Source organism: Hibiscus syriacus, unplaced genomic scaffold (assembly GCF_006381635.1).
Source record: "Hibiscus syriacus cultivar Baekdansim isolate YM2019G1 unplaced genomic scaffold, ASM638163v2 tig00110655_pilon, whole genome shotgun sequence".
Classification (NCBI taxonomy): Eukaryota; Viridiplantae; Streptophyta; class Magnoliopsida; order Malvales; family Malvaceae; genus Hibiscus; species Hibiscus syriacus.
Genome location: NW_024062815.1, coordinates 99,281 through 111,963, shown reverse-complemented (window position 1 = coordinate 111,963; position 12,683 = coordinate 99,281). Strand labels below are relative to the sequence as shown.

The window sequence follows — 12,683 nt, the reverse complement described above, 5'->3', positions numbered from 1 at the left end:
ATTTTAAGGATTTTTATTTTTATATTGTTAAAATATTTTTTTAATTATTAAAAATATAAAACTTATTATAAAATATATTATTTTAACAGTTTAAAATATAATAAAATAATTATAAGATATAAAATATATTGTTTTAATTGTTTTAAAATATTAATATATTCCGATAGGATAAGATTGTGATTTTAATCTAAAAATTGGTAACAAGAGAGGAGAGAGAGGGGTGCCACAAATCGAGGAATTTGTGGCAAAATAGAAAACGTGAAAAATGAGGGATTTACTAACTGACATAGAAGATATGGGTGAACTTATTGATAAATGTGTAATATTTGCCCACTTCATCAAATAAATAAGGCCTGTACTCTATGTTCATTTAGATTTTGATCCTCATAATTTATTTTTAAAAGTATAATCCTATATTTTAAAAAATTTAAAATTCAAGTTTAATCGAAAACATCGATGAAATTCGTTTATTAAATCAGAAACGTACATGGACTGAATTTTTTAAAAATAAAAGTAGAGGGTCTAAGTTTCGAATATATGAAGAGTAAAAGGACTTTGGACATATTTTAACCAAAAAATAATAAAATCTATTAAAATAAATGAAATGTAGATTTATAGTGAAAAATCTAATGAATTGCAACTCAACTGATTGCCTGAAATTTTTTTAAGATAAATTACCTATTTAGTCATCTACTTAGTTTCTGTTTTAGTCATCTAACAATTATTTTTTAAAATCACATCTAAAGTTACGTATGGGTTATGTTTTGATCATCCCCTTAAAAAGTTAATGGTGATGCTAATAATGATATGTCAGTATTGAAAAATAATTAAAAAATATCACATCGTAATCACATTTATTTTTTTAATAATGAGTAATTAAAATAGAACCAAAACGTAATATCAAGTATAATTTTGAAAAAAGATAGTTATGTGATCAAAACAGAAATTAAATAATAGATGCATGACTAAATCAGCAAATTTACCCAAAAGGTTACCATTAATGTTAACTACCCACCCAGTTTTATATCATAATACTGGGTGGCTCGAATCCAAGCTAATTTAGAGGGCCATGAAGGCCTTGAGTGGAACTCTTCAGCAATTCTTCGTAATCTCCGTAACCCTATCTTCCCTCTGCTTCTCTTACAACGAAGATGATTGTTGTTTCCGTTCTTTCACCCCGACAACAGCAACACCTTGTCCGAACGAATCCATCAAAGACCGGATACTTGAACTCGCAAACGATCGAGAAACAGTGGATTGGATGAAGCGAATAAGGAGGATAATACACGAACACCCTGAACTTGCTTATGAAGAAGTTGAGACCAGTAAGCTCATTAGACACGAACTCGACCTGCTCGGCGTTTCTTATCGCTGGCCGGTGGCTAAAACCGGCGTCGTCGCTGAAATTGGCTCCGGTTCTCCACCCTTGGCTGCTCTCAGAGCTGATATGGATGCTTTACCTATTCAGGTCTGGTTTCTTTTTTCTAAGATTCAGTTTCCCATATAGAGAGAGAGAAAAAAGGAAGAAACAGAAACAGATTTCTACCCTGTGATTTTCAGCTTTAACAGATCAAATAGCAAATTAAAGAAATTGATTCGAGTAACGTGCAGGAATTGGTGGAGTGGGAGCATAAAAGCAAAGTAGATAACAAAATGCATGCTTGTGCACACGATGCCCATGTTGCCATGCTGCTCGGAGCAGCCAAGATACTGCAAGAACTCCGATGCCGGTTGCAGGTCAAGAAGCATAGATAATTATGCCCCAACTCCAATACGAACTAAAGTTTGAATTTTTATTGATATAGGGAACTGTAGTCCTAATATTTCAACCAGCTGAGGAACGAGGTGAAGGGGCCAAAGACATGATAAAAGAGGGCGTTCTTGAAAACGTGGAAGCCATTTTCGGGTTGCATTTGGTGCATGCGTATCCCACCGGTGTGTGCGCCACACGTGCTAAAGAATTCCTAGCAGGCTGTGGGAGCTTTAAAGCCACGGTTAGTGGTAAAGGAGGTCATGCTGCGATCCCCCAACACGCCATTGATCCCATTTTGGCAGCTTCGACGGCGATTATTAGTTTACAAAACATAGTTTCAAGGGAAACCGATCCTTTAGATTCTCAGGTTTGCTTGTTTCTACGTAGTTTCAGACATTGGGTTTTGATGTAATAATAATGCATCGGTTGACTCAAGATTCAAGAGTATATTGCATGCTGCAGGTGGTCTCGGTGTCCATGATTCATGGTGGAACTGCAGTCAATGTAATCCCAGATTCAACAACGATAGCAGGAACCTTCAGAGCTTTCAGTAACAAGAGATTCAACGCACTTAGGGACAGAATAGAAGAGGTGATCTCAAAATGCATTAATCACAAATGGAATTTGAATTATCAATCTGTTTCTTGCGTTGACGAGAACAAGTTTATCTCGTCCGTCGTTAGGCAGTTCATCCCTTTCAATTGGTAGAGAGCTGATAGTTTCAACGAGTCTAGTCTAATAGAGGCTTGGACATTTTTGGAGACCATCTCCGAAAGTATAACACATCTTTGATTAGGACAAGAGCATGAGAAACCATAGCATTTATAATAATGTATTACTATGATTTTTCATATACATATTCATACATGTATTTATAACCAACTTTTTGTTACCAGGTGATCAAAGCTCAAGCAGCCGTACATCGATGCTCTGCCGTTATCGACTTCTCGGGAAAGGATAATCCGACGATTCCTCCGACCGTCAACGACGAAAACGTACACGAACACGTCGTGCGAGTGTTGAGGGAGATAGTAGGAGAAGAAAACACGAAACTAGCTCCTCCATTTATGGGGAGCGAAGACTTCGCTTTCTACCTGGACAAGGTCCCAGGATCATTCCTCTTCTTAGGCATCCACAATGAGAAAATCGGGGCCGTACATCCTCCACACAGTCCTTATTTCACTATCGATGAGGATGTGTTCCCCATAGGAGCAGCAGTTCATGCTGCATTTGCACTTTCATTTCTCTCAAATTTTACAACTTCAGTTTGACTAGCTAGTACAAGACAAGTACACAGCCAGCTACAGTATAAATGTATAATGGAAACTTTATTTATACCATGTATGTATGTACGTATTTTGATTGAAAAATGAATAGTTTTTGGTGTTTTGTCTTTTGTTTAGTGTAAAGGGTTATGAGGTGTCATTCCAATTATTCGTTGGATACAAATTTGTACGCAGAAAGTAGCACTAATACTAACTGACAAGGTATTTTCTTGTGGTGGTCACATCACATTGGTACCTGACAGCAAGGGGCCATTACAAAGTTGAAGGGTAAGTGCCCTTAAAATTGCTTGGAAAGGCATGCCTACCTTATCAATTGATGTGAAAGAAATACAGGACTGTTTGGTAAGCCTCGTCTATCTGGGGGGGGGGGGGGACGATTGGCTTGAGGTTCCGAAATTATACAATCAGATTTGATTTACATAAAAATTATTAACATGTAATAATTTATTATTAATAATAATATTTTTTAGTTAAAATAGTGAGAATATAAAAATAGTTTAATTTAATAAAATATTAATAAATTTAAGTGGTTAAAATTATTTTATAATTTTAGTATATATTATATTAATTATTTTTATAATTTTATGATGTGAAAATATTATTATTGTTAAAATATAATTATTTAAAATAATATTTAATTTTGAGTTATTAAAAATAGATCTTATACATTAAAAATTAATACATTTGTCCACTCGAGCCACAATATTATTTTTTATATTATATTATATTATTTTATATAAATAAATTTGATACTTATGAAAACTATTTAAAATTATAAATTTTATATACTAATTATATTAATTATATATTAAATGTATTTTCCTTTAAATTTAGATAGTGTGATAATTAAAATATTTTTATAAATTTTCATTCAAATATTTATAATTTAATATTAAAGTTTTATTGTTAAAAAATATATATCACAATGATAATTTGGTAAAATATGTATCCAAGTAATTTTATATTTTTAACCAAATATTGTAATCTTATATTCCTGCTAAGTAAACCAAACAGAGTAATACAACATTCACAAAGTAATGTTACATCCCGATAATTTTATTCTTAAAGATAATCTTATATTCCGTGAATACAACTCACCCTTAAGGAAGCATGTAAATAGATGAGAGTATAAAATACAATCAACTAATGTAAAGTTAAAATAACGTTGCAATCAATTGTAATTGAAAAAAATTATAAATGCATAATCTTTTAGAGTAATCTTGATAATAATTTTGGGTTGAAATCGAAAATAATACGTTTTTCATAACAAATCACGTAAATTGCATGGTTGCAACCTAAAAAGTTATCGTAAAAAAACTCATGTAACATGTTCGATTGTACCCGAAATTATTATCAATTGTGTAACTTTTTATGAGTAGACAATATAATATTATACGTAAAACCCGCCACACAACAGAACTATCGTAGATAGAAGGGTTGCAGAACTAACTTTTTTTGACTCCAAGAACTATGAACGAATATAGAATTTTATATTAAAAATGAATTTATAAAATTTTAAAATACAAATAAATTAGAAAATATAAAAAATTTAATGCCTCGGTCTAACTGCCGAGGACGAGACCAAGCTATATGTGTGTGCTCATGTTTCTCGTGGGCGGCTGCAATCTTATTGTTCAATAAAATTATGGATAACAATATAAATAGAAAAAATATCTGTAAAAGTGAAATTAATCGTTTTAATATTTCAATTTTCAATGAAGAAGTTTAATAGAGATTAATAAAAACAAAAAGAAAATGACAAAATGAAAGAAATATTGTTAGGATAGAACATCATGATCAGTAGTCGATCTGACTCATACTCTGTTAATAATAACTAAATTTCTTCATTATTCTCCCTAAACTTTCGATTAAAGAAAATTTTATAACGATCGCGTTGTAAGGAAATTTAATTTAATTTATACGCTACTAGCGATAAGTAACGTTGAACACCATTAATTAAGTTATAAAAATTTAAAATTTTAAAGGATTTAATGTATAATTATAAATCATTTATAAATTTAAAGATAAATTATTTAAAATACAATATTAATTACATTATTTTTCATAATTTTTTTAACAACAAAAAAATTGCAATTTAGTTTAAAAAATATTTAAAAAGGTATTAAAAATTTATGGAAAGTAGTATAATTAATATTTATTTTAAATGATTTAAATTTAAATTTTTAACTAATTTATAATTATACGTTGAGTTCTTTAGAATTTTAAATTTTCATAAATTAAATTAATAGTGTTCAACGATACTCATAGTTAATGATATTCAACGGTACTCATTGAGCGTGATAGACTCTTCCTTCTTTTAAAGAATATTTCGTTAATCAAACTCTTTTAAAAGAATGATTATTACTCGCCAACTTACCAGATAAATAAACACTATGTCTAGATCAACAACCAATTAATAATACCAAACTATAACAAATTATGAATGAGAATTCTGAGCGTCGAATTGATAAAAAACTAAACTATAGTAAGCAATTACCACTTCAACTTGCCATGGATAGTTATGTTGTACGGCAGTTTTAATATACGATTAAGAAAATGTCTTACCGGAAATATTAATATTTTTTAACATTTCCAGTAAAACACTACCTAAAACATTATTTTTTTTCTACCGAAAATGTTAATTTCGTTACCTAAATTTCGGTAGAAAAAACATCTTTTAGGTAACGTCCAATATTAAAATTTTCGGTAGAAAAATTAATGTTTTATTTAACGCTTTACCGGAAATGTTAAACATTTCAGGTAGCGTCCAATATTAACATTTATGGTAGAAAAAAATAATGTTTTAAGTTGCGCTTTATCGGAAATATTAAAAAAATATTAATATTTTTTGTAGCATCTTTCCTTAACCATATATTAAGGCTATCGTACCTTAGACATCCTACATTTAATGAGATTCAATAATTTTATAAGATGTATCGAATCTTAATATAATAATTAAAATAACATCTGTTTCAGATTATTTTTTATATTGATATTTTTTTATCACATAAGACAAAGGTGCGTTACGTGAAAAACACTTTTCATAAGTTTTTATTTTTATTTTTTGGGTAAGAAACACCTCATGCTATTTTGAAAGAAACCGATTATAACTTTAAAGGTTGAGTTAAAATGAAAGAAAAGTAAAAAAGAGAGACCAAAAAAATAAAAAATAAATATATGAATCTTATCCAAAAAGAATAAATGTATGCAGTGTGTGTCTTCGACACATATTTACACGAACACAAACATGATAAATATTGAATTTTTGGACCAAAAGTATAAAAAGAATATAACCACGAGCATAATAAATGTTGAATTTTTGGAGAAAAAATATGAAAAAAATATAACCTTTTAAAATATATTTATTGAGTAATTTAAGATAAAGCTAATACACGTGTATCGTCAACATTGATGTTAGTCCAGTCATCTATAGGTGGCTACCTTATTCTAACTCAAATTCGACCCTAAAATTTATATCTTAATCCTCAAATCTTGAGTTTTACTTGACCCAAACTTCATAAATAATTATCTTGTTGGGCTAAGATATAGACTTTTATTTTGTTAGGCTTTAAGCCCATTTGGATAGTATAAGAGTTTTTTTGGCCCAATAGGACAAACTGGTTTATTATTTAGCCCAATAAGACAAATAGAAGTTTATTTTGGTATATGACATTTGCTACAGTGACTGGAATTCGTCACATTGATGCGATGAGTTCTAAAAACACTATAGATAATGTTGTAGATTTCAAAATAAAAATCCGAGCGCACTAATGGGCTAAATAAAAAAACCGAGTGGAAAAGAAACCCTATGGATAATGCATTTGGACCAGAAGTGCTGCTATCACATTAGTCCAACACGAATGACGAATAGATACTTTCAAGGCCTAGTTCAGAACCCGAATAGATAAATATTTTTGGATAAACTATCTATTTAGTCACCCATTTATTACTTAGTTTTTGTTTTGATTACTCAATTATTATTTTTTAAAATCACACTTAGAGTTATGTTTTGATTACATATTATTTTAAAATTAATTGTTATGTTGACGTGGTATTTTTCTATTATTTTTCAACGCTGGCGTTGCATTACCTTATGGTGACACGTTAACATAACATTATGTACAACTTTGGGGGGAAATTTGAGTGACCAAAATGGAAACTAAGTAATATGCGGGTGACAAATATGTAGTTTACCCGATAATTTATCCTTTACTGGGGGATGAGTCATCAAGCAGAAGATCAAATCTTCTCCATGCTTTCTTGGATCATAACATAGAGGTTTGATAGGAAGAAACAAATAGGGATGCAAAGATTCATTTCCACCCCCACCACTTCCTAAGAGTCAAATCAACCCAAACTTTACCTCAAGATATATGGTGATTACAATAATAAATATTAGATTATTATTTTATGTATAGACGGTAAAATAAAATAACAAGTAAAAAAATAGGGTAAATTACACGTTTAGTACTTAAATTATTAATGTTTATCCTTTTTAATTCCTGGACTTTTATTTTTTTAAAAAGTATTCCTAAAGTTTAGTTTTATTTCATTTTAGTATTTCTGTTCAAAATTTAACGTTAAGTTTTAGGGGAAAGTTGAAAGTTTAAGTATTAAAATTGACCAAAATTGATAGTTTAGGTATTAAACATGTTAAATTTGTAACAGTGGGTACCAAAATGAAACAAAAACTAAACTTTATGTATAATTTTGAAAAAAAAAATAAAAGTTTATTATGTACTAAAATGGGTTAAAACTGATATTTTAGGTATTAAATGCATAGTTTACCCAATAAAATATTACATATATGCTTTAAAAGCATATAATAACAATAAAATTTATTCATAAAATTCTTTTATTTTTGTTATCAATGTTTAAAGCAATCATCCATGGAGAATAAATAATAACATTAAATGCTTAAAAATATGAAGAATTCCACTGCCTATCTAGGGTTTACTTTATGGAAAAAGATCAAAGTAATTATTTTATGTACAATCCAAAGGCATCTTTGATTGATATCAATAATCTTTTAATATTATACCATATCCTTAAGTTGATTTAGGTGCTAGTTGGGAAAGATGTGTTGATTAGTAGTTTGGTAAAAGAGGATAAAAGATCCTCTCACCTAATGGAAAAGAGAAAATACCCCAAATTACACAAAATTTTGAAAAAGAAGATGCCAAATCTTCAAAGAATGGGGGAAGCACAATCCATTTATGCAATTATTTATTTCATCTGTTTTACTATTCATATTTTTCTGATAAAAAAAAAGGTTAGGTCAGGGTGACTCCTCTAATATAGGACCAGTACACATAGGGATGAGCATGGGACTTGAACCCAACGGATTTCGATCGAGTCGATTTTTTTTAAAATTCGGGTTCGGGTCGAATTTTTTAAGTATACTATTTGAGTCGGATCGGATTTGAGTTTAGGGTTTACAAACTTTCACGTATTAAAGATGGAAAAGCATATGAAAATATTTATTAATGAAGAATTGATAATTTTTTTATTTTTTATTTTTTGAAAATATAACACTCGATAATTAATACTCCATCGTATTTCTATATTATATTAGAGTTATATTGCTTTTAGAACCTTTCACGTATTGATTCAGATCGGATCCACTTTGTTTAGCAGAGTTCATTTGGTCGGCCATGACCTAACGACAACAGTCTCTCATGTATAAGCCAATGGCCTATGTAATCCCTTTATCAAACTCACAAAAGGGCAAAACATAATAGGTGTTTCTTTTTCTTACACCAATCAAACTCATGTTTGAAATTTAACTAGTAAATATAGGCATCACATACGAAGAAAAATATAGTTATACAATATGATATAATAAAAAAAGGAATATAGAAATGGTAGAAATAAATCAAAATCAAAATTTTAAATTTTAAATTATACGTGTTTGATCTATTGATTAATGGACCCAGATAAAATACTGTAAAAAAATCATTATAGGGACAACTCTTCTAGGTCAATTTGTTATATTCATATATGAGGATTTAAACCTCCGATGTTATATATAAATTTAGTGTCTTATCTCACTAAATCAAATGATTATTTGTATAAAACAAGTTTTTAATTGTCTATAGTGAATGCAAAGTATAATATTTTCATATTTTTTTAGCGTATTGATAATACACGTCTTTCATATGTAACGACTCGAAAACTTAAATCTTTTTAAAGGATAATTTTTTCTTGAAATTATTCAATAGATTCGACAATTTTTTTTTTGAAAGATCAGTGAGAGAATATTTATGATGACTGATTTTCTTACTTTATTTGTGCTATGGTATTATTGTTTTACCCTTATACGAGGGAAAATAAATTTGTAGGACATGAAAATGGCCCAGTTTTAGATCCAATTTGACTAAAACTCATTAACCCTAATTAATTAGATTTCCTCGTGACTACTTTAGTCTTTGTTTCGTGGCTTTTATTATTAAAATTATTGGAGAAGTCAACCTCTTCTTTATGTTTCTTTGGAAATGGATGTTAAATAGATTTATTTATAGTTTTTCGTGTTTATTTTTTATTTAGTTAAACGAATAAATATGAATATATTTTTATTTATATTTGTTTGATTCGTTTACAGGTCTAAACAATGTTAATATTTAATTTTGTTTTAAATATTATTCAAATTAACTTTTTATTATGTTAATAGTTTATGTTTTGTTTTTTTAAATGTGAACTGCTTTTCCACTTTTATTTAAAACTTCAATATATTTATTTACATTTTAACATTTATTTTGAATAATGTATAATATTTATTTATTTTCGGAAAGAAGAAAAAAAAAAGACATTGGCTTTATTTGTTCACGTCACGTCAACTGCTGGACATGTGGGCTTCATGTTTCTTTTTTGTTTTTATCTTTTAAGTTTTTTTTTTCTAAAAAAAATGAAATTAACTTAAATTTGAAGAAAAAAATTAATAGAATGTTGAGTGATTCCAATCCTTCAAAAATGAAATAAAAAACATAAATCATGTTATTTTTAACAACAAATATTAATTATATATATATATATATATTGATTAAATTAAGATGATTACAAAATAGTATTTGTTCTAAATATTTTTAATCATTTGATAATTATAGTTATTGATGCTTAAATTCGTGATCTCTAAAAATATTAACGATTCTTTTAATCACAGGTAAGTTGGTTTGTGTAATAAATATCGATTATATTGGATGTACTCGGCACATGTGGAATATGGTTGAACTCTTGGTATGGGATAGGTTGAATTCATGATTAAGCTAAACAACAATATTTTAATTTCACGACCATGTCATGCAAATCTAATTCAGTTCTGTTAATTCAATTATGGCCCCTTCTAAAAAAAATTATTTAATTTAAAATGATTTTCTAATTTTAATCTTTTCAAAATTTATAATTTTACCTGTCTCTTTACATTAAAATTTAAGTTCCATCTCTAATTATAAATACATAAATGCGTGAGATAAAATAAAAGATCAAATCGAATAGAATCGGATCGGATCGGATTTCGGACAAAAGTTAAGTGAAAGGCAAACGTGAGGAGAAGCTTTGTTGGTCCCCGCCTTCCTCCCAAGATTTGCTTTGGCACTCCTACAGATCTCTATTTGTCGTTTTGGCCACCTTTTCCTTCCACCTTTTGCGTTTATATCTTCCCTTCCATGTCATTATCCCCTCCAAATCTTTATTTATTTCCCTTCTTTTACCTATTTTATAGATAACAAAATAATTTTATATAAAAAATAAATAATATTATAACAATAACAATTTTTATAACCAGTAAACTAGTAAATGAAATTTATAATTGTATAGAATAAATTTATATGCTATACTATACTATATTATACTATACTACTATACTATACATTTCATCAAAATTTTATAATTTTTATATTCTCATATATATATATATATATATATATATATATATATATATATATATGTTTATAATGTGAAAGGAAAACTCATTAACCCAACTAAAAAAATTATAGGGTAAATTATACCAATGATCACTAATGTTTAATTATAAATCGATAATGTTAATGATCATTTTATTACAAATCGATAGTATTATTAACTAATTTGTTATTTTTGAAACTTCAGTGAGGAAATAAAATCGTACTCAAACATTAGTGATCCTTGATGTAATTTACCATAATTATAATTAGATCCCGTTAAAATCCAACACGTGTCTTTGAAACAAGTGACGGGCGTTAAAGTAGTTCAAAAGTTAAATTTATTAATTTATCTAAATTATGCCGAAAATTTTAATTTTGATCTCAAGCCCATCGATTATTATTCTAAAAGTTTAGGTACACTTTTGTTTTATTTTTTAAACGTATATTTTAAAAAAATTAATAAGTGATATTTTTATTTTATTTTAATTAATATATAATCACTTTTATTTTATTTTAATTAGGATGGGTCATTTAATATAAATAATTATTAAACTTTTAACAATTTTTTAACGTGTGACATATTAGTAAAAGGATATAATTTTTATTTTAACCTAAACTTTATTAAAATATTCAAAATAATTTAGGAAATTCTCAATTTATTCCTTTCAATGGGCATCTCTAAGCCCCTCTCTTCAGTTCCAAACCTATGTCGGTTCAATCTCAGAGAAAATTAAAGCCAAATTCTAATATTTCAAAAATGAAATTCTTAATTTATTTCCTTTCACAACAAATTTTCACCAACAGAACAAGTATAAGAAAAACTCAACCAGACATTACTTTCTGCAAAATAAATGATAAAACAAGCCTTCTTCAGCTGATATTGTTGCATCTTTCCTTCAACCCAATTTAAGAGAGCAGCTCCAAAAGATCGTTTCTTTCTTCCCTCTCTCTCATTTCACAAAAAAGGCCAAAAGACCCAGGAACAGGAACACAATTTTCTCCGCAACCAAACAAAAAAAGCAGACTAGGAAGAGAAATTCAACCCCACACCTAGACCCACTTTAATCACCGAAACATACGCAAAACAAGCTGGTTCTTCTTCTTTTTTCCCCTTCGTTTAGATCAAAAGGTTTGAGAAGTTCCTGAATTCTGGGTCTAATGAGAATATGTAAGATCTGGGGGAGATTGAAGCAAAAGGAGAGAGCTCAAATGTTTCTCTTGGATCTCAAGAAAAGACAGAAATAGTAGAGGAAGAGGAGCAATGAAAAGATCGGTGGTGAATGAATATATAAAGGGAAACGAATATTAAAAAAGGGTAAATTAAAATAGCTATCTGCATTTCAGGCTTTGCTATCTGCCTCAGCAGCTTGACACCAAATTGACTTGTGAATGGCATATGGTTAAGAAAAGAATTGAGAGGAAAGGGGAGGGAGGGGAGGGAGGCGAGGAAGGGAAGGGAAAGGAATCAAGAAAGGGGTGTGCGGCGCTGCAAGTGGAGAAGCCAGGAAGAAGAAAGAATATTTAAAAAGGGTAAATTATAATTTTATCCTTAAATTTTGAATTTATAAAATGAGCCCTAATAGTATTTATCTACAATTTAATAGTTAAATAAAATTAAACCCTTTTATTATACCACGTCAAAACCATTAAAAGTTAGTGATTGTTTATATTAAGTATAACTGATTATGTATTAATTTTTTAGATTGGTGACCATACGTTTAATAAAATAAATAAATTATTAACTAT

The 12,683-nt window shown here is 28.7% G+C and overlaps 1 protein-coding gene across 1 annotated transcript; it reads left to right on the top strand.

The window, feature by feature from the left end:
- Nucleotides 1-1,048: 1,048 nt before the first annotated feature.
- On the top strand, nucleotides 1,049-3,062 carry LOC120137244 (IAA-amino acid hydrolase ILR1-like 1). The gene is made up of 5 exons (XM_039153047.1): nucleotides 1,049-1,468; nucleotides 1,612-1,737; nucleotides 1,806-2,120; nucleotides 2,216-2,344; nucleotides 2,650-3,062. Exons 1-5 carry the CDS (start codon nucleotides 1,070-1,072, stop codon nucleotides 3,022-3,024), a joined length of 1,344 nt encoding a protein of 447 aa, XP_039008978.1. The 5' UTR covers nucleotides 1,049-1,069; the 3' UTR covers nucleotides 3,025-3,062.
- The last annotated feature ends 9,621 nt before the right edge of the window (nucleotides 3,063-12,683 follow it).

Excerpts from the sequence above, each read along its gene's own strand:
- LOC120137244 (XM_039153047.1), top strand. The coding sequence starts at position 1,070 with ATGAAGGCCTTGAGTGGAACTCTTCAGCAATTCTTCGTAATCTCCGTA. Across the intron at positions 1,738-1,805 it reads AACTCCGATGCCGGTTGCAG|GGAACTGTAGTCCTAATATT; the intron begins GTCAAGAAGCAT and ends TTATTGATATAG. Across the intron at positions 2,345-2,649 it reads TTAGGGACAGAATAGAAGAG|GTGATCAAAGCTCAAGCAGC; the intron begins GTGATCTCAAAA and ends TTTTGTTACCAG.